The 22,106-nt window shown below is 40.3% G+C and overlaps 1 protein-coding gene across 1 annotated transcript in view; it reads right to left on the bottom strand.

Annotated features, from left to right (window-relative positions):
• LOC126268131 (uncharacterized) overlaps nucleotides 1–22,106 on the bottom strand; it is a 1,167,451-nt gene that overhangs the window by 45,569 nt on the left and 1,099,776 nt on the right. Inside the window, exon 6 of the mRNA XM_049973661.1 lies at nucleotides 11,556–11,667. Coding sequence (XP_049829618.1) covers nucleotides 11,556–11,667 — 112 coding nt within the window. The remainder of the gene's footprint in view (nucleotides 1–11,555; nucleotides 11,668–22,106) is intronic.

Below are 22,106 nucleotides of genomic sequence, written 5' to 3'. Positions count from 1 at the left end.
TGCTAAAACTGTGGAAGGAAAGGCAAATGGTCAACTTCAGTTTAATGGGAGAATCTTAGGAAAGAGTGGTTCATTTATAATGGAGACCACATACAGGATGCTGGTATGACCTAGTCTTGAGTACTGCTGGAGTGTTTGGGTTTCATATCAGGATGGATTGAAGGAAGCCATCGAAGCAGTTCAGAGGTGGCTGGCTAGATTTGATAGGTTCGAACAACATGTAAGTATTATGGAGATGCTTTGGAAATGCAAATGGGAACCCTGGAGGGAAGGTGGCATTCTTTTCAGGAAACATTATTCAGAAAATTTAGAGAACTGGCATTTGAAGCTGACTGCCAAATGATTCTGCTGCCCCCAAAATCCATCGTGTGTAAGGAAGAGGCTCATACAGATGTGTACAGATAGTCCTTTCTTCCTCACTCTATTTGCAAGTGGAAGAGGAGGGGAAATGACAAGTAGTGGTGTAGGGTACCCTCTGCAGCACACCTTATAGTGGCTTGTGAAGTATCTATGTAGACGTAGATGTAGACAAGAAGTCTTGTTATTGCCAAATGTTTCACTACTTCTACCACATGCTGAAGCACTTCTTGCCAATAATTTTGCTCTGTTTTTATCATATGTTGCAGTTGACTGTCAAAACATTCCTCTTTGAACAGGGGAGTCACATCACTGAATTTTTGCAGTGATTAGTGCTCTTTCTATGAGACATCACTCTTTCCTCCCTATACTTTATAAAATCCACAGGCTGATAATGAAGTAGGTTCCACATGTGCTCTAACTCCATGCTGTCACTGAATAAATTGCAGAAAGTGAAAAATACATTTCCAGTAGATTCAGAACACAACAGCCACTTTCTTTCATTTTGGTCTCCATTTAGTAGCCTTCTCATGAACAATTTTTTAGATGTGTCTTTTTTGTGATATGTAGGCACGTTTAGATTTATTCTGATTGTGTAAATTGTTCTTACAATATCTAAACCTTTCACTAAACACAATTCCATATTTTTTTCCACATCTTTCTCGAATGTTGGGGACTTCACTAATTTGCTGTCAGTACTATTATTGGATTCAGTTTTATTATTGGCTAGTTCAACATTCACATTCATCACTGAAAAAGGCATAGGTGCAGCAGGTTCTGGTTGAGTACAAACTTCACTTATGTTACTAATGGAGTAATTTTTCTTCGTAAAGTGTGAAGTCATTCTTGGCTATTTCTTCACAAATTTAGCCTCTTGTTGCTGTGCTTTTCTTTTGCTCGCACAGCTGGAAAACTCTCTCATATGATGAGAGTCCATTTCAGGTTCTGAAAGTCAGACATGAAACTCAAATATGATTTACACACTAACTGATTAGAATAAGCAATGTCAGCCACCCCATGGACTAACAACAGCCAATCTGCAAATATGAGGTTTATTAAAAAAATTCTGGAACTTAGTCTGCAAAATTTTTCTACGCTTTTAATTTTTACTTACTGTGCATGGTCTCCTTTGGAATACTCTCCTCCACAACTGATACACTTCCAATGCCATTTCCACTTCTGGAAGCTGTCTTGTTATGCCTCTTGCTGGATTGCTTGAAGTGTCATCTGCGAATTTTATTTTATCTCTTCTGTTGCAAACCTTCATCCTTTTAATGGGCTTTTCAACAATGAAAATAAAAAAAGTCGCTGGGGAGTACAGAGGTTGAGGCAGCACAGTGATTTTATTTTTTGTGCAATAATCACCCACCAACAGGGATGAGAGTGTAGGTGCATTATCATGAATAGTCTCACCATATTTCAGGCCATTTTCTTCTGTCATTTTCTCACAGGCATCACAACATATTCTGATAGTACCATTGACTGACAGTTTATATCTGTGGCTTGAATTTATGAAGAACTAAACCTTAAAAAAAAAAAATACTATCAGCATGTCTTTGACACTTGACCTGACCTGATGAGCTTCTCTTGGTCTTGTAGAACCTTTCCTGATGTGCTGTGAAGAATGAACCTTGGTCTCAACATCACAATCATAGACCCACTTCCCATCACCAGTTATGTTTCTCTTACGGAACATCTTGTTCTCATTTCTGTTTTATAAAAGCTCTTCACAGATTGTAAGGCAGCGGTTTTTTTTGTTCTTGACTCTTGAGCCACGGGATAAATGCATTTCAAGATGCCACATCAGGATTTCATGGCATGATCCATATGAAATGTTACATTCTTCTGCAACCGCTCTGATATTCAGTCTTTGATTGGCAAATGCAATTTCGTTGACGTTTCTGACATGAGCATTGTCAGTAGACGTCGAAGGGTATGCTGAACAAGGGTAATCTTTAACTTCCATCTGGCTATTTTTAAAGTATGTGAACCATTTGTAACACTGAGTATGACTTAACACTCATCACCATAGACTTCCTGCATCATTTGGGGTCTCTGGAAAGGTTTTCTTGAGTTTCATACTAAATTTAATGCAGACATGTTGCTCCTCTAACTGTGCCATTTTGAAATTTGCAGACTGTGTGACACAGCATTCTGCTCAATACAGCACTGAACAATAGCTAAAATAAATACAACAATAAAACTCCTGGCAGTTATACATTAAACAGTTGTGTGTAGAGATACCTGCCACACTTCACTCCAACACACTACTGGCATGAAATTATGAATGTTCCAGAAGTTTCTGAGCAGACCTCATGTAATGCATATTATAGCAGTCCAAACAATACTGCCACATGAATTAACAGTTCAGCTCTATAACAATTGACAAGTGATAACAGTAGCGAACAGAAGAAGGAGGAGGTGAGGGGAGAGTGTATCTCACAGTGCACGAAAGTGTTTGAAGTAACCCACCTATTGTTGTCGTCAAAAAATTATACCCAGCTCCATGCATACAGAGTTTATAAATAGTTGGAACTTGTCATGAAAGGAATACATCCTACTGCACAACTACACAGTGGCAATTTTTTGCTGGATTGGGACTAGGTATTCTGTAACTACACAAGACTGCAGAACACTTCTATTCAAGAAGAAAATATAAATCACAATTATCATGCACTATATTCAATCTTCCTTTTTAAAATTGATTTATGTTAATTTATTAAGATAGTGGATATAATAAAGGAAGAAATTTGTTTCATATTTTTGGTCATATTTTATCCAATGGTGACTGTATCATGAATGGTTCTTCTTAGACAGCCAGTTGTGAACTCAATCAGAGAGAAGGCCCTCTGTCCCCCTGGAGGCAGGGGTCTAGAGCCCCACTAAGCACCCCCTTACTCTGGCCTGTCTATAAGCCTACAGTTGTACTTATAACAGCCATAAATTTTAATTGTCTGAAAAACACAAACACAAAGACCCCAGTGAGCAGAGTAATAGCAGTTATCACTAACATAATTATATTAATATATGAAGATGGTACCTGTTCTTTTGGACATGCCTGAAAGAACAGATACCATCTTCATGTGTGTGTGTGTGTGTGTGTGTGTGTGTGTGTTTATATATATAAAAAACAGTGTTGGTATGTTGATAAAGACACTAACGGACGGTGGGATGGTGTAACACTGTGCCAAGATGTGCTGGCCATGCGCCAAGGCATGTTTAGCCACAGGATAATCCTCATTACCAACAAACACTGTCTGCCTGTGTCCATTCATGCGTTACACCGTCTGGGTTATCTGGATACTTCCCACTAACACCAACCTATCAGAACTCCGGAGATGGGAACTTGCCCTTCAACATATCCTCTCTTCCCGTTACCCACCAGGCCCCAACCTCTGCTAATTTCAAGTTGCCGCCACTCATACCTCACCTGTCATTCAACAACTTCTCTGCCTCTGTACTTCCACCTCGACTGAAATCTCTACCCAAATTCTTTGCCTTTACATATGTCTGCTTGTGTCTGTATATGTGCGGATGGATATGTGTGTGTGTGCGAGTGTATACCTGTCCTTTTTTCCCCCTAAGGTAAGTCAAGACAGTTTATTATATTTGAAATGAGAATGTGTTCAAGTATTCTGCCGCATACAGAAGTTAGGGATATTGGTCTGTATTTCTCATATACTGGAGTCACCAGTGCCTTTTTACAGTCACTTGGGACATTGTGCTGGGCAAGAGATTAATGATAAATGCAAGCTAAGTAAAGGGCCAATGACATAGAGTACTCTTTGTAAAATTGAACTGGGATTCCATCCAGACAAGGAGATTTATTTGTTTCCAAATCTTTAAGTTGCTACTTTATGCCAGGTATGCTTATTTCTATGTTGTACATACAGGAGTTTGTCCGATGGTCAAATGATGGTATGTTTGTATGATTTTCCTGCATTAACAATTTCTTGAATGTGGAATTTAGAACTTTGGCTTTTTTTTTGCTTTTGTCAACTGCCACACTAGATTGGTTAACAAGGGACTGAATGGAAGCCTTAGACCCATTTAGCAGTTTTACATATGATCAGAGTTTTCTTGGGTCCTCTAACAGATCTTTTGTGAAGGTGTGATGGGGGTAGTTGTTGTGCACTTCATGCATAGATCTTTCCAAAGGTGCATGAATCTCTACCGAGTTACACTAGTCATCATTTGTGCATTTTCTTTTTAACCAAGAGTGCAACAGCCTCTGCTTCCTCAGCATCTTACGAATTTTGTTATTAAACCATGATAAATTTTTTCCACCCTTTATCCACTTGCTAGGCATGTAACTCTCCTGACCATGACTTACAATCTGCTTAAACTTTGCCCATAATTCCTCTACATCCTTCTTACTGGTACTAAGTGATGCCAATTCACTGTCTAAGTACGGCATTAATAATTGCTTATCTGCTCTATCTAACAGAAACATTCTCCTAGCCTTCTTGACTGATTTATTAACTTTGTAATCATAGTTGATATAATACATCATGATCACTAATCCCCATTTCTGTACTGACATTGTCGATGAGGTCCAGCCTATTTGTAGCTACTAAGTCTACAATATTTCCAGTATGGGTGGGTTGCTCAGCTAGCTGCTTAACACAATTTTCAGAAAATGTGTTCAGAAGTATTTCGCATGACTGTCTGTCTGTACCACCTGCAATGAATCCATAGATATCCCACTCTTTCCTTGGCAGATTAAAGTTGTCTCCAACTAGTATTGCATAATCTTAGTATTTACATGCTATTGACAATAGACTTTCCTTGAAAGACTCTAGAACTGCAGCAGCAGAATCAGGTGGCTGGTGAAAACATCCAATAATTAACTTAGTTTCATCTACATCTGTGACACGTGACTAGATGACTTCACTGTCACACTCATTATGACCTCAATAGAAACAATATTTTTGTCAACTGCAATGAAAACTCCCCTTCCTATTGCCTCTAATGAGTCTTTATGATATACATTCCATGACTTGGTAAATATCTCAGAGCTATCCACTTTGGGTTTCAGCTAGCTCTCAGTCCCAAGAATAATTTGAGTGTGATAACTTTCCTGGAGGGCAGTAAATGTGGGAATTTTACTATGAATACTTTTACATTTTACTGATGAAATTGCACAGTCCAAGTGTCTTTATTCTGAATACTATTTGACTTCCCTTGCTGTGAATTTTGTGCCGAGTATTCATCAGAGCACCTCAAACTACGGCCTAGCCTAAAAAACCCTCATGTGCACTCCACAAGTACTCTGCTACCTGAGTAGCTGTTTCCTTTCTATAGTACATCCCTGACCTATCAAGGAGAGTTCTAACGCAGGTCCAGAAATCTACAGCTAAGACTGTCACAGAAGTGACAAAGCCTTTGGTTGAGACCCTTCATTCTGCTTCAAACCACATCTCAATCATCTCTTCTCTGGTTGACAGATCAGACAAGAGAGTCCAGTTGAATGGCCTGCTCATTCACCGGATCTCAACCTGTGTGATTTCTGCGAGGCCATTCCAGATGTGGAGACAATTTATCAGCTTATTAATAGTGCCTTTGATACTGTTCAGATGTAGCCTGGCCAATGTGAACATGTGAGACAGAACATGCTACAGCATGTACATTTGATGTGTTGAAGCACTTGGAAACCATTTTCAGCATTTACTGTAACTGTGGTTGCATGGTATGGTGCTTATTAGACTGTAGTGTCTGTAGCAAAGTATGATTGAATACATGGTCTTTAGCATGTAAACCATGCATTTCCAGACATAAGTTAATTAGACCTTGTTTGTTCCATATTCTGTCATTGATCAATCCCTGTATAATGTTTTTCCATCCAGTTATTGATAATTTTAGTAAATACCTTGCACATTTTGGAGAAGAATCTGACAATTTAGAGCTTTTTTGACTTGTCTGTTCTCATTCTTGAGAAGAAAATGACAGTTTTGTTGAACAGTCTTCTTTTGTAGACATTTCATAAATAATTTGCCAATCCAGCTACAAACATTTCTCCTGAAACACCATAATCTCCAGATGTCTTTCCTTTCTTGGCAATTTAGACAGTTGTACCACCTCATCTGAAATTACTTCCGGTACCTCATTATATTAATTATTATTTGTCATTATTTCTGAGGCACCTCTAGTTGATGTTTTCCAACCAAACTACAAGAAACAGAGTACTTTTCCAGTAGGCATTGCCTTTTTGTCTAGGGATAAAAGTGGAGATTTTTCTTATTTAGACAGCTGTACCACCTCATCTGAAATTACTTCCGGTACCTCATTATATTAATTATTATTTGTCATTATTTCTGAGGCACCTCTAGTTGATGTTTTCCAACCAAACTACAAGAAACAGAGTATTTTTCCGGTAGGCATTGCCTTTTTGTCTAGGGATAAAAGTGGAGATCTTTCTTCTGGTGTAAGGATCTTCAACACGATTCCACCAGACAGAAAACAGCAAACTGGTAGACTTCACTGTTGTATCCTGCTACTAGTGTATGTGAGTGAGCCAAACATGGTGTCACTGTGTGTGTGCCTGAATCAGCTGCCAACTGCCTAGCTCTGGACAAGGTGGTGCAGTGGAAGGCTTTACTCTGTGAAAAACACCAACTGGCAGAGGTTTTGTAAATAGCTCAATCTTTAAAGTTTCTTGGGTAGTGGGTGACCAAACTGAAGCAAGAGGTGATGTGGCAGTAGTGTCACAAAATGTATTCACTAGGACAACAGATACCTTGCGTGAGGAAGTGGCAGTGGCAGCAGTGAACATGCAGATATATCTCTGGCAGACCGAGGCCCGCCCAAGCAGCCACAACTGCCACAGCACCAGTGTCAGTGTTCTCTGTTTTTGTCTCATCCTTTCTGTTTAGTCACGCATGAACATATGACATGGCCTAAGTGCTGGGCTACTTGTAATGCTTGCCACGAGAAAGTCCACATTGCCTCCATACGTCGTTCACCAAATGTTTCTCAGGGTACAGACACGGACATAAGCTGTGCGACACTAATGCTTGCGACTTCTCCCAAGTTTTTTTTTATCAAGTTAAGTGTTTTCCACCAAGTGATCTGGCAGCAGGTCGACACAGGCTTTGCAGTGACATTATCGAATTCTCAAACCTATGTGAGTTTCAGCTTGCTGCCATTGACACAGGTCATGTGGAAGCTGGCCAGTTATAACAAACAGAACATTGTGCAATTGGGACAATTTATGGTATCTGCTTGTTAAAAGTCAGTGGTTCGTTCCATTACATTTTTGGTGGATGCTGATGCCAGTGTTGAGAACTTCTTCGGGATGGATGCATTTTGGCATTTGGATTTTCTAACACAGATGCAGTTCACCTTGCATCCAATGAGGTACCATATTCTCAATTGGAAACACTGTATGAGGAGTTTTTGGACTTCTTTTTTGAGGGTGTAGGGTGAGATACTAATTTTTCTGCTAATAATTCTTTGAAACCCACAGCTCAGCCTCATTTTTATCTTGTGTGCCCTGTTCCTGTCACCCTGAAAGATAAAGTGAAAGCAGAATTGGACAGACTTCAATCTGCAGCAGCTTTGACTAGTGAATGGTCCTCTCCACTGGTTGTAGTTCAGAAGCTGTCTGAGAAACTTTGCCTCTGTGTTGACTTCAGTACTACTGTCAACATGTGGTCGATTATGGATATGTATTCTCTCCCACACCAGGAGATACCGTTGTCAAAAATATTGGGTGACCAGAATTTCTCTAAAATTGATTTGACTGAAGCATATATGCAGGTTCCTGTGGACAAAGAGTCTCAGCAAGTTCTGGTTTTGAATACTCCTTTTGGTCCCTATCAATATTTATACCTTCCTTTTAGTGTTGCTAGTGCCCCTTGCTATTTTCCAGTGATTTTTAGAGAAACTGACTATGCCCGTCCTGGGTTGCATTAATTATCTGAATGAAACTGTTGTCATGGGCTCCTCTAAGTCAGATAATTTGAAAAATTTGTGCACTTTGTTTTCTATGTTACAGCCTGCAGGCTTACAGTATAATTTCACAAAATCTCAGTTTTTCCAAACTTCTATTATTTATTTGTGGTTTGAGGTCTTGTAGGATGGGGCTCACCCTCTGTCGGACCACATCTCTGCTGTTATGTCTCTGCCTCCCCCTCATCCACAAAGCAGCTTGATGTCTTCCTAGGGAAGATTGCCTACTTCCAATAAATTCCTGCTGAGGGCAGCCACATTGGTCCATGCATTGCATGCCTTGTTATGCAGGAATGTACCTTTCTGCTAATGTGCTTTTCAAATGTTAATGCCAAACTACTCTCAGCCCCTTATTTAGCTACTTTCTCACCAGAGCAGCACATAGTTTTGGTGACTGATGCCTCGCAATACAGCCTTGGCGCAGTCCTCACACATTGGCATGCCTACAGCTCTAAATGACCTGTTGCCTTTGCCTCAAAATCTCTCACTCCAGCCCAGCAGCATTAGTCTCACGTGGGCTCTTGTTATAGTCTACACTCTCCGAAAATTTCATGTTTCTTTGTATGGCTCCATCTCACACTTCCTACCTGACAAGGTAGTACAATGTCCGCATTGCTAGGCACTGCTCTTGTCTCACTACAATTATGAAATCCATTTTTGACATAAGCCTAAAAACACCAAAGCAGACAACTTGTCCAGCCTTCCTGTGGGTCCTGATACTGACTCTGATTGTAAAGAATTTCTTTACTTGCATTTTGATATTGAAATGCAGGCCATGGATGTGGCTTTCCCAGTTATGAGCTCAGACCTAGCAGCTGCCAATCCAGTTGTCCATTAGGTGGTTTGGTTTGTTCAACAGGGCTGGCCAGATAAATTGCTGGGTCGGGCTTCGGACCCCCTGTGCAGCTTTCTTCCTAACGTTATTGCCTCTCTGTTTTTCACAGTGTTTTGCTTTTGTCAACTGAGGGCCTCTCTTCCAAAGTAGTCATTTCCACTGCATCAAAGTGGGAGGTTTTACACCTGCTCTACCAGGGCCAATGGAGAGTTTTGCACACTAAATTATTAGCTAGGAGACACGTCTGTTGGCCAGGGATTGATGGCAAAATTGCCTGTTTTGTCACAGCTAGTGAGTGATGTTGTCAACAACAGGCAACTCCCAGATCATCCCTGTCCCCCTGGCCTGATCCCCACTAGCCATGGGAATGCATTTAGGTAGACTTTATGGATCCCTTCTTGAATTATTATTGGCCCTTGGTTGTGGATGCATTTTCCCAGTTTCCTTACATTCTCTGGTGTGTCTTGATGTTGGATAATGTCACAATTTGTACACTTTCAAGGGCTTCTTGTATTGAGGGATTGCCTTGTACCCTAGTTTTGAAGGATGGGCCCCAGTTTGTTTCTCATACCTTTCAATTGTTTTATTCCTATCATTCATCATGTTACTGCTCTGTCATTCTCCCCTCAATCAAATTGCAAGGCAGAATGACTAGTTCAGATTCCGAGTGAAAAGCTTACTGTGGATACTTCACTGGATGCTGCCCTTCTCCATTTTCTGAGCATCTATCACTTCACATTTATGGGGGAGTGGAGCCTGGCGGAGTTGCTTTGCAGCTGGCAAACAACAAGCTCCTCCACCTTCTGTAGCCTGTGTCACACCTGGTGCAGTTGTGTTTGTCAGGGCTCTTCACACCGGGATTGCTGGTGTAGGCAGGAGGTTTGGTTGCCAGCCCAACTGGATACTGGCCACATTTGTCTGCCGCCAGGGTCACCATCCTTGTGATGTCCATATGGCTGATGGACTGGTGGCATGCCAGTTTGATCAGATGTGCCTCCACTCACTGCAGGGAGCTATCAGTTTGCAGGTGTGACCCCCTTCAGCACAGCCCAGCCCACTACCCTCCACCTTGAGCACATTGTCGCTTGTTATGGAGGCACCACCATCATATTGGCTATTTTCACCATGGTGCCTTGAGGTTCCAGCTTCCTGGCACTGGGCACAGATCTTTCTCTGGCCTGGGGCCCATTACTGCAGCCTGCTATTCTGATTAGGCAAGCTCCACTAGCCTCCTCTCCATCATTGCCTCAGCTGTCATCACTGGTGGGAACAGTACTGTCTCCTGCACACTGGGGCTCGCCTGCTTTGGCAATGCAGAGATGTTGGTGGCACCCTCCTCTCTGGCACTGTTGCTGGGCACTGCGTGGACCCACGACCATCGGGTATGAGCATGTCCCCATGTGTTCTGGCTCTATGCTCCAGTGCCTGGGCATGCGCAGCATATTGTCCCACCCTTGCTGTCAGCACCACCTACCACTACTACAGATCTGATGGATAGGGCTCTCGTCAGACTGCCAGCATCTCCTCTGTCGCCTGGGTGCCCACTTCACATGAGGGAGAGGTGTGTTGTATTCTGCTACTAGTGTATGTGAGTGTGAGTGCACTGAGTGTGGTGTCACCACATGTGTCCTTGCGTCAGCCGCCACCTGTATCAGCACAGACCAGCCAGTGAAGGCTGACTGTGGGAGGCATGCAGTCTCAGCCATGCCATCTGCCAGTGACACACACACAGGTATATGTGTGGAGCTGTGCTGACTGACTCTCTTTATGTTCTTCCAGTTTGCACTGCCCACATCAATTGTTCTGTGTCTTGTGATGAATGAAGTCATGAGAGGGTTATTTCTTTTATTGTTCATAGGTTATGAATGGAGCCATATTTGTGTTACTTGGATTGGTTTTGTGTATTACTTGGTTACTACACCAACAAATTGAAAATAAAATTAAGAAAAATATTAATTACCAGCACATTTATTCATACATTGAAAATTGCTATTAATTGTATGACAGTCAGCAATGGTTGCTGCAAAAATATCTGTTATAATAGGTGTTCTGTAACTCCATCAAAGTAAAATCCTTAAGCTTATTAGTACGCCACCTCTGGGATTCAGAAAGGCACAGTGGCCCCATGTAGAATCTGCTGGGTGATGTGCTGGCCACCCTGAATGTGGTTCTTAGGCAGTTTCCCACATCCAACTAGATGAATACTCTGCTGGTATCCACATCCCACCTCATTTACACAATTAGCATAAAATCATAAAATGTTTGAACACTTTTATGTGGGATGACACTTGACACAGATCCGTCTAGAGGGAAAGGGGTGGTGACAGGAATCTTCAAAACTGCGAATAAAACACTTATTGATAACAAATATCAGTCTCACACAGCGATTTTATGTCAGATGAATTGTACTTACCCGCCATTGAAGTAGAAGCCTCCACAATGGGACATGCGGATGATTTCAGTGTCAGTAGTAAGTGTACCACTGTCCAGGGCACATGTGCGAACTGTGATACGTGTTCCATTATCTGCAACATACAAGTCATGTGTGGATGATCACTATTTCAACCAAACACACACACACACACACACACACACACACACACACACACACACACACACACACATATTAAATAATTGTTTATTATATACTATTAGGTACATAGCAATAAAATACTATTTAAAGTTGCATGTTGTGCAGTTTGATTAAGGAATTCATTTATCAACATAAAAATCATTGTCATATGTGGGGAATGACTATTAGAGAAAATGCTAGAATGTCCTGGTCATGGATTTAGGGAAAGTTCCAGAATGAGATTTTCACTCTGCAGCAGAATAGCTTCTGTTAAGTTTGGAAAGTAGGGGACAATAGACTGGTGGAAGTAAAGCTGTGAGGACGGGGCATGAGTCGTGCTTGGGTAGCTCAGATGGTAGAGCACTTGCCTGCGAAAGGCAAAGGTCCCGAGTTCGAGTCTCAATACAGCACACAGTTTTAGTGAAAGTTGTTAACTGTTGTCTTTCTTCTGTCTGTTAAAGAGTGTCCAGTATCATGTGGAAGACTGTAATGAATGACTGTGCAGTGCTGTGTTGTCTCTGCATTGTTACAATTGAGAATGGATTGAAAGCAAGAATGAAGGTGTAACTAAGCTGACTAATTTTTCACTTTCCCTAACTAACTGGAGGCCCTCCACAGTTCCTATCCACTAGCTTAAGTCAGACATCTCCATCCAGTTATTAGATTGTCATCGAAAGAATTACTCAATGAGATACTGAAATAAGGTTTAGTATTTAAATCTGCAACATTGTCATATAGTAATGTGATAGGCAGCTTTGTACTAATTGCTTTGTTTGAATTTCTGATCAGATATGGGGATGGAAATAAATTGCATAATCAAAATTCAAACTGCCAATCTCTGGGTCAAGTGTCACTGCATTGATGTGTTTTTGTTATCTCAGGTACAAAAACAGTGAGATGTAGCAAAGTGAAAAAGCTCAATTTGCTACAGTTCTACTCCTAAATAAATATTTTTTTTTGTTTTATATTAATATCTAATGGTGCCATGATTAGGGCCTACACAAAATTGGCAAAATTTTCTTCATGTAGTATTTCAGTAAACTTTATTGCCCACAGGATAGGTTACAGACTACTGCCAGTGATGACAACAGTGTAACAGGTTCATGCAGAATCACTTTATTTACAGAAATATTCTAAAGTTACAATATCTGAATATCATATGTACATCAAAATTCACTCCTGCTAATAACTGTTTGTTTCGCGATTGATGTAGCTTATTTGAAAGCCCTCATTTTCCTATTTCAAACAAATTTTTACTTTTTACAAAAACTTAAGGTTTCAAAATTCACTTAGTCTATAATCCTCAAGTTTTATACAACAAAAAAAACAATACATTATTGACAAAATTAGTTAACTGGGTAGTTGAGAAATCTACTCACCAAGCAGCAGAACATACACATAAAAGATGGTTGTAATTGGCAAGCTTTTGGAGGCAGTGGCTGCTTCTTCAGGCAGAACGGTTGAAGGGGAAAGAATAGGGGTGAAGGGAAAGGAGTGGAGAGGTCTAGGAAAAGGGGTAGGGTTCGGTAAAGTCACCCAGAACCACGGGTCAGGGGATGAGAAGGAAAGACTGGTTGTTGGGGACTGTTTTGGACAAGACTTAAAACCTGAAAAGTTAAAGGTGGAAGACAGGGTATTATTCAGTCAGAGATTACTGCTTAAACATCATGCAAGAGTTAATAAGAGTGAAAATCTAACTGCATTGTACATAACAGAGGTGGGAGGGGATGGTGAAAAATAAACAGGAAAGACAATGAAAGATGTAGAAAACTAAAATAGCGCGAAGCAAAGAGTAGTTACAGTCAAGAAATGCTGAGGTGGAAGAAATTAACAGAAATTATGGCCAAATGGGTGGTGAGAACCAAGGACATGCTGTAGTGTTAGTCCCCACACGCGGGAGTTCTCAGAAACTGGTGTCTGGGGGAAGAATCCAGATGGCGCTTGTGGTGAAATAGGTGTAAGGTCATGAATGTCATGCTCTGGAACAGGATAATGTGAGTTGCCAGTATACACCCTCTGCCTATGCCCATTCATCTTAATTGATAATTTGGTGGCAATCATGCTGATGTAGGTGGCCAAACAGTCTTTACATATCAGCTGGTATATGATGTGTCATTTAGCAAGTGGCTCTCCCTTTGATAGTATATGTTTTGCCAGTTACAAAGCTATTTGAACTGTAACAACATGCCAGACTTCAGCTCAAACAGCTATCCCACCTTCTCCTAAGCTACCTGAACAGTGGTGTTTCCCTTTCTGTCCCTCTGCAGCTCTCTAAACAGCCACACCATCAACTACTACTACTCTCCTACAAACTGAGCTTGTCCAACCTCTTTGGCATTCTACAGCCTTCAACACTGCCTACCAGACCAAGAATAGCCCATAATCCCTAGAACGAGTCACAACAGTACAGTGTCCTTAACCTCTCATCTAAATCACTCTTCCTTCCTGAGTTATCTGTATTATATAAGGGCCTCAATTTCAGCCCTAAACCTTCATTTGATCATGCTGCTTTGGTGAAAGACCTACTTTCCTTCACAAGTAATATACATTGGAAGTATCACTTTGCAACCCAATCCCAAAACATTTCCAACAGCAGACCTGTCTTGGACAGTTCAGACCATGATCCCAACTTTAACCACCACCACTACCGCAAAATCATCCCTAAAAAGCCTTCCAAGAGTTCCTCACATCCAGCATTGCTTCAGAACCCTTCCTCAGGCCCCTACAACATCATCCTAACCTGTCTTCAGAACTCCAGGCTCTACTCTCCTTAAAAGCTGATGACTCCATCAATATCCTCCCAGCAGACAAAGGAGCTACCACTGTAATACTTGACCCAAAGAACTATGTTAGTGAAGGTCTGCACCAGCTGTCTGACACCTCTACATACAGTGTCTGCCATCAAGATCTCATTCCTGTGATTCCAACTGACCTGCAGTTTCTCCTTAAAAACTCAGGCCCCTCACAAGGACTACCACATCAATCCATAGAACTTCTCATCCCACCCAAATCATGCAGACCCAATCTTTTACCTTCTTCCTAATATCCACAAACCCAATCATCTTGGCTGTCCTATAGTTTCTGGCTTCAAAGCACCCTCCGAACATATATCTGCTTTCTGTGATCAACACCTGCAACACATAGTACAAAGACTCCTCTCCTACTCAAAGATACCAACCATTTCCTAGATCATCTGAAATTCATGCCCATCCCACTCCCACCACATACCTTGCTTGTCGCCATAGATGCCACCTCCCTCTACACCAACATCCCTCATATACATGGTCTGTCCACTGCTGAATATTTCCTCAGTCAGTGCCCACCTAATTCCAAACCTGTGACACCCTTCTTACTCACCTTAATCAACTTCATACTTACCAACAACTAGATCACTTTTGAGGGGCAGACATACTAACAGATCAAGGGTCCAGCCATGGGAACCAGGTTGGCTCCTCCATATTCCAACCTTTCCATGGATCACTTGGAGAGGGCTTTCCTGGGATACATAAGTCTTCTTCAGCTCCTGGCCTGGTTTAGATACAATGATGACATCTTTACCATATGGACTCATGGTGAGGCAAACTTACTAAAATTCCTCAAATCTCTGAATACCTTCTCCCAATTAAATTTCACATGGTCCTATTCTGAATCCCATGCCACTTTCCTTGATGTTGATCTCATCCTCACCAAAGGTCAGCTACACACTTGCATCCACATTAAACTGACGAACAAACAACAGTACTTACATTTTGACAGTTGCATTCCTTTCCATATCAAGCATTCCCCCCCCCCCCTCCCCCCTCCTCACCCCCTGGCAATACAGCTTTGGCATTTGAGGCAAACATATTTGTTCAGATACAGACTCTTCAAAATAATACACCACCATTCTAATCTCAGCATTCAATGCACATAATTCCCCACCAGCCTAGTTAAAAAGCAGATTTTCCAGCCATTGCATCGAGTCCTGGTACTGCTGATCCCTCCAAAAAACAGCTTCAAAGCACACCATTGGTGACTCAGTATTGTCCTGGTCTGGAATGTGTTAATCAGCTACTTTGACAGAGCCATGACTTCCTAAAATCATGCCCTGAAATGAGATCAATTCTGATATTTTGCCCACCACACCTAGAATAACTTTCCATTGCCCTCCCAATCTCTGAAATATTCTTGTCAGACTTTATGCTTCTTCTGCAGTCAGCTCCCTACCCTATGGCTTCTAACCTTAGGACCATCCCCACTGTGAGACTTGCCCTATGCACCCTCCCACCACCACCTGTAATAGCCCTGCAACTGGCAAAATGTATACCGTCAAAGGGAGAGACACCTGTAAAATGACACATCATATACAAGCTAGTATGTAAACACTGTTTGGTCTTCTACATCAGCATGACTGCCACCAGATTATGAAATAGGATGAGTGGGCATAGGCAGAGGGTGTATACTGGCAACTCATATTATCCTATTACAGAGAATGCTCTACAACATGACATTTGTGACCTGGATTCTTCCCCCAGACATCAGTTTCTCAAAACTCCACAGGCAGGAAATGACACTATGACATGTCCTTGGTTCTCACCACCTGTCTGGCCTCAATTTACATTAATTTCTTCTGTCTCCATGTTTCTTCACTGTAATTACTCTTTGCTTCACACCATTTTAGTTTTCTACTTTTTTTATTGCCTTTCCCATCTACTTTCCACCACCTCCGTCCCACCTCTGCTATGTACAGTGCACTTAGCTTTTCACTCTTATTAGCTCATGAATGATGTTTAATCAGTAATCTCTGTCTGCATATTAATCTATTTTCCACCTTTAAGCTCTCAGGTTTTCAAATCTCATCTGATTGAGTCCCCATCCTTCTCATCCCATATGGTAATTGTCCCCTGACGTGCGTCTCTGGGTGACTTTCCCAAAATCTACCCCTTTTCTTACATCTCTCCTGTCCTTTTACTTCACCCCTCTTCCTTCCCCTTCAACCTTTCTGCCTGAAGAAGGAGCCACTGGCTCCAAAAGCCTGCCAATTACAACCATCTTTCACATGTGTGTTCTGCCACCACTTGGTGAATCAAGTTTTATACAGTAACTCTTTCCAAAATCCAGTTTTACAGTTTTGTGATCACATTTTTTCTGCTTCTAAAAATGTGCAACTTTCTGAAAATAACATGTTGTTTAATGAAATATCTAAAGTATAAAATTTTACTTTCCAGAAACTTCTTGATGGTCTTTGAAAATTGCAATGTTCAGAAAACGTCCTCATCATAGAATAGTATTGGCCTACATGTCAGTTTTCCATTTTATGATTAAACAGCATAGAGTTAATTCAGAAAAAATCACTGCCTAATTTATTTTTGTGAATTACTTTTTCTGTGTTTTATGTAAACATCTAAAAAGCAATAGTCCTGTTCCTCATTTTCCTCTTTCTGATACTACAGATACTATTATATTGGCATTTTGTGCAAAGGCATGGTCAGTCAGCGTTTGGTAACCATCCTGTGAAGCTGTGTAAATCAATTAGGGTTCTGCAATCATAATGTAAAGTTGTGTGTTAGCTGGAGGTGGACAAGTCAGTACAGTCACTATATTGTTATTACCAATCATTCATTGAGTGAACATTTATGTTAAAAGCAGCATAGCTCCTAGTTTTTATCACTTGCACATTTTGTGAGACCACTCATAGTGTCTGTGGATTACCAATCCACATTTACAAGCAAGCTGAACAACTAAAATGTTTACAAACAATAAACATGAATTGAAAATTATTGTCAACTGAGTTGAGTACAATCATTTTACAACTTTTTGAAGCTCCTAATAACTGCCAAGAAAAACTAAGATGGTAAAGAAATTCCTCATGACTTAAGTGGTACACAGAAACAGTTAAGTAACACTACAACAGGATATAGTAATTTACAAACATTTAAAATGGAAGCAGAACAAATGGCCTTGGCTGATATAACACTTGCAAAATTATAATCAATATGAGTCGGCGGCAGAAATATAATAGGCCTATGGAACTACTTTATAAAAGCTAATTCCCTTTGATGTATTCCACATTGCTAGAGGATTTCCATCTGGCTGGGACTAGTGGGATATGTTACATGAGTAAAAATAAACAATAGAAAAGTTGTGTTAATAGCATTTCCTTATAACTTTTGTAAAATTTTATTATGTCTCCCTGTATTACTGCTCCTTTGAAATACCCTGGACAGATGATGAGGGAAAGATGAGATGCTAATACTATCAGCTACCTGCAGATCTGTTTGTACTAAACAATGATATATCATGGAACTCAGTTGGCCTTGTCTGAGTCTGATAAAAAGGGATTCTGCACTGTAGGATTGGCCGGGCTGATGTACAAAGATTAATTAGTATTTTTTGACTGGGATTCACAGTCATGTGGAACTTTCTGAAAGAAATCGTAATCTTTGACTGTTGAAATATTTATTTATTGCCACAATTGTCCTTCATGATATAACAGATTTTAGAAGTCTGGTTCCAGCTGCCAGAGACTGTGATCATGTGTCTGTGAGCTGTGTTCGCATGAGTGTGTGCATGTGTGTATGTTGTCTATTTTTGACAAAGGCTAACTTTCTGACAGTCTTTTTGTTGTGCCCTTCTGCGACTCAGCATCTCCACTATAAGGTGAGTAGTAACTATCCTTTTCATTATACTGTTACATTCCATCTTGGATTTTCCATTGTTTGATTTTAAATTTTTAAAATGTCTGACATACTTACATACCTGATATTTTTTAAATTTCTTTGTCTGATGAAGCACAAAATAAACTGTATTCCACTTGAAAATGGATAAACAGGAAAAATTCTAAATGTAGCCATTAAAAATAAATGATTTTAACAATGAAATGTGATGATGATGTATTTTAAAAAGACATAGACAAGATCTGATGTGCAAGCTTGAGGAAATTTCACCCCCTAAACAGACACACGTTTTGAAACTTCCTGGCAGTCTATAACTGTGTGTTGGACTAAGGTTCAGACCTTGGCCTTTTGCTCTTCCACATTGCTCAAGAGTGAAAATGCATTCTAGCCCCATGTATTATATACTCTGGGTGTGCTTTTATCAAAGATAACTGAAATGATGCAGATTCAAATAATGGAGGGACAAAGTTGGAATAACAAGAACATGGACGCAGTGGTTAGACACTGGACTCAAATTCGGGAGGATGACGGTTCAATCGCGTGTCCGGCAATCCTGATTTAGGTCTTCCATGATTTCCCTAAATCGCTGCAGGGAAATGCCAGGATGGTTCCTTTCAAAGGGCATGGCCCACTTCCTTCCCCGTCCATCCCTATCCGATGAGACCGATGACCTCGCTGTCTGGTCTCCTTCCCCAAAACAACCAAACCAAACCAAGAACATGGATAGGAAAGATTGCTAGTCACCACATGGAAAAGGTGTATAGTTGCAAACAGGTGCAATGGAAACGAATGGTAGAAATACCCCAGATTTCATGCAAAGCCCTTTTCCCCAAATAGAAAACACACGCACATTCCCACAATGACTCAGACACACATCGCCGCTGTATCAAGGCACTAAAGCCAGCACTTTCTCCAGATCTATCATCCACTGAAAATATCTAGTCATGGGACACTGAGAGACCGGTATACATCACTCATCAGCCATTATGACTGATGAAGTTAAAACAGCCAGGAATGACTGTCTGTCATCCAAGCTCAGTCAGACTTGATGCTCAACAGGGTTTGAGCCACTGGTGTTACCAGAAGTGGCTATTTTGTGTAGGCTTACTAACCTTTTACCTGGGTCATTCCATTGGAAAACTCAAATGGGGTGTTGCATCATGTTTACAGATTTCAATGAAATTTTGTACACTTAATACCTGCACTAAAGTAATTTCATATCTCAGGTATTGAAATGCAAAACCCCTGGAGGGCTGAGCGAGGCCCTCCCAAAGTTACAATTTTGGCCATATTTTTTCAAAACACATGCCACCATGTGTGACCTGCTAGCTCCTGTACTAAATCAGATACAGCCAAAAGGTTGGTATCATTTGAAAGGTAACACCTCTTCCTTGTAGGAGAAAGTAAGGATGAGTTGCAATGGTTCATGGTTCGGAAGTAAAACATAACCAAGTTATCACAGTTTTACAAGTTTCCAATATTTTTTATCTTATGTGTGAATGTTAGTACTGAAACAATATTTGGTGTATCTATAGAGGTGATAAGGCAGAATTCATAAAACAAATTTGTTTATGTTATTTGCATGCACACATTGAGTTTTTGGATTTTGAAACTTTCAAAATTGTCGAAAATCACTCTTTGAGACATCTCCCAATGCAATATGTGCAAGGTCACAGTGCAGTGCAAATTCCTTCATTATATAACTCATACCTATGTCTAATTGCCCCTAAAATATCTTTTTGTTACGCCCATTTATTGTAAGTCATTTAACAATGTTCTAATACTGATACACAACATATTGTACCAGGCATTCCACGAGTGAATGAGCCTATGAGTGGAGCAAAAAATGTGAAAGTCATGACTGTGAATAGTTTCAGTGAAATCCTGAGGCACTGAAATTACATGCAGAAATTAGAAACATTCTGTAGCTTCTTTTTCCCTTTTGTTCATCACCATCATCTTAGAGAAATTACGCTTGTGGGTGGTAGAGGGACAGTAGGTTGTCAAGCTGGCAATGATTTCACACCATTGTTGACAAACAGTCCATTGTTGCAATGACTGCCCATGATGATTAACAAACAGTTCATTATTAAGCTTGTTTTCAGCAGCATAGCTAGAAAATCTGGAAACTAGTTGGCATTGCCAAGTTCTTTTGCATTAATCTCTTGTTAACAATGAAAGCTCTTCCATCTGTCACTAAAAGCATGCATTGGTTTTTGATAGTAAAGAAAGACTTTCATTTCACTGAGGCATGTTCAATATCTTCTAAATTCTGTAAGTTATATTTTAATTCAAATTGTTTTTCCATACATAAACACTGCGATGGACAAACACTGTGATGGATGGCACATGGATCTTGTGATGGATGGGACAATTTATATGAGATAATTAAGTTAAAACCTATCCCCTAAAGCATCAAACCATGACACTGCTATCTTTCAGGGACGTTTTCTAAAGTGTCCAAAGCGCAACATTAAATTTCTCACTCTGTTTTATTTTTATGGGGTTAATCCAGAACTATTATCCATTAATCTTGTCTACCAAATAACATATGATTAAATTGTAGCTAAAGAAATCAAGGATTTAAATTAAACATTTTATTTTCCTTTCTCTAACTGCAAATGCCTCGTCCATCACTTGTGGAAAGTGTCTGACAAATGTAACTATTTAATTTAATAATTTATTGATTTTATGTACAGACAGAAACCTAACACATCACTTATAATACAGTTTTGCCAGCCCAGGAATCCTAATTGGTCCACCACCACCATCCAGTCACAGCTGTGCTGTCATTGTGCACAGTATCGAATCATCTTATGAGGAGTATGCAAGACACTAAAGTTCAGTACAGTAGTGAGTCATGAATTTCAAGGTCAGTGTGTGGATGACATGTAGGATGTTTTTTTGGTACAGCATTAGGACAGGAGTGTCATACAACTATCTTACTGTAGACAATCAAGACTCAAACATATGTGTGACTATAGTGATGAGACAAAACACCTACCTGTATTGGTTGTCTGTACATGATTACAAATTGATGATGAGGAGGTATACCTGAATAATTTTACACACATTTCTGGTTGTGTATGTTATGACCCATTCTCTTGGGTTATTTCCACAGAGCTGTGTAGGCAGCAGCTTCCTGGTTATGTTAATCTTACGCCTGCAAATCTCTGTGCTCGAAGTGTTATTGCATGATTAACACTAGTATAAGAGGCAACCAAGAAAATGAATGTTCAGTAGGCACAAGTGACAGTTTTCAGCCTGCTGAAGAATTTGTAGGTGCAGTGAATATAGCCTGTAGTGCTTTTCATTGTGTCACCACTTAAGAAATGGCATCTCAGAGTAAAAAAGTCTTACAGAATGTTGTATGGCAAAACAAAATACAAGAAAGTCGGCTCTGCTGTTCATAACTTCTTGGAAAAGAGTCTTGGAAGTGACAATATCTAATGATGAGCATCATCCCTTCAATTTCCCCCCAGACAAACTTTGCTGAATTTACTGAAATCTGAAAGAAAAATGTAAAATGGCTACCTAGGAAATAAGAATCAAGATTATCAGTATTCTTCCTTGGAAATAGGCAATTGCATATTGTGTTAGGGAATTTGGGGTGTCGGAATATTTGATTTGGAAGGCCAGGACACTGATCGAAAAACTAGGAATCTAGCCTGATGTGACACATCATGGACGTATGTCTTTATGTGATAATGTACAACATGCTGTTTGTACATTTTAT

The sequence above is a fragment of the Schistocerca gregaria genome, chromosome 4, assembly GCF_023897955.1.
Source record: "Schistocerca gregaria isolate iqSchGreg1 chromosome 4, iqSchGreg1.2, whole genome shotgun sequence".
NCBI lineage: Eukaryota > Metazoa > Arthropoda > Insecta > Orthoptera > Acrididae > Schistocerca > Schistocerca gregaria.
Note: the sequence above shows the minus strand (reverse complement) of the source record. Positions and strands in the feature narration are given on the sequence as shown.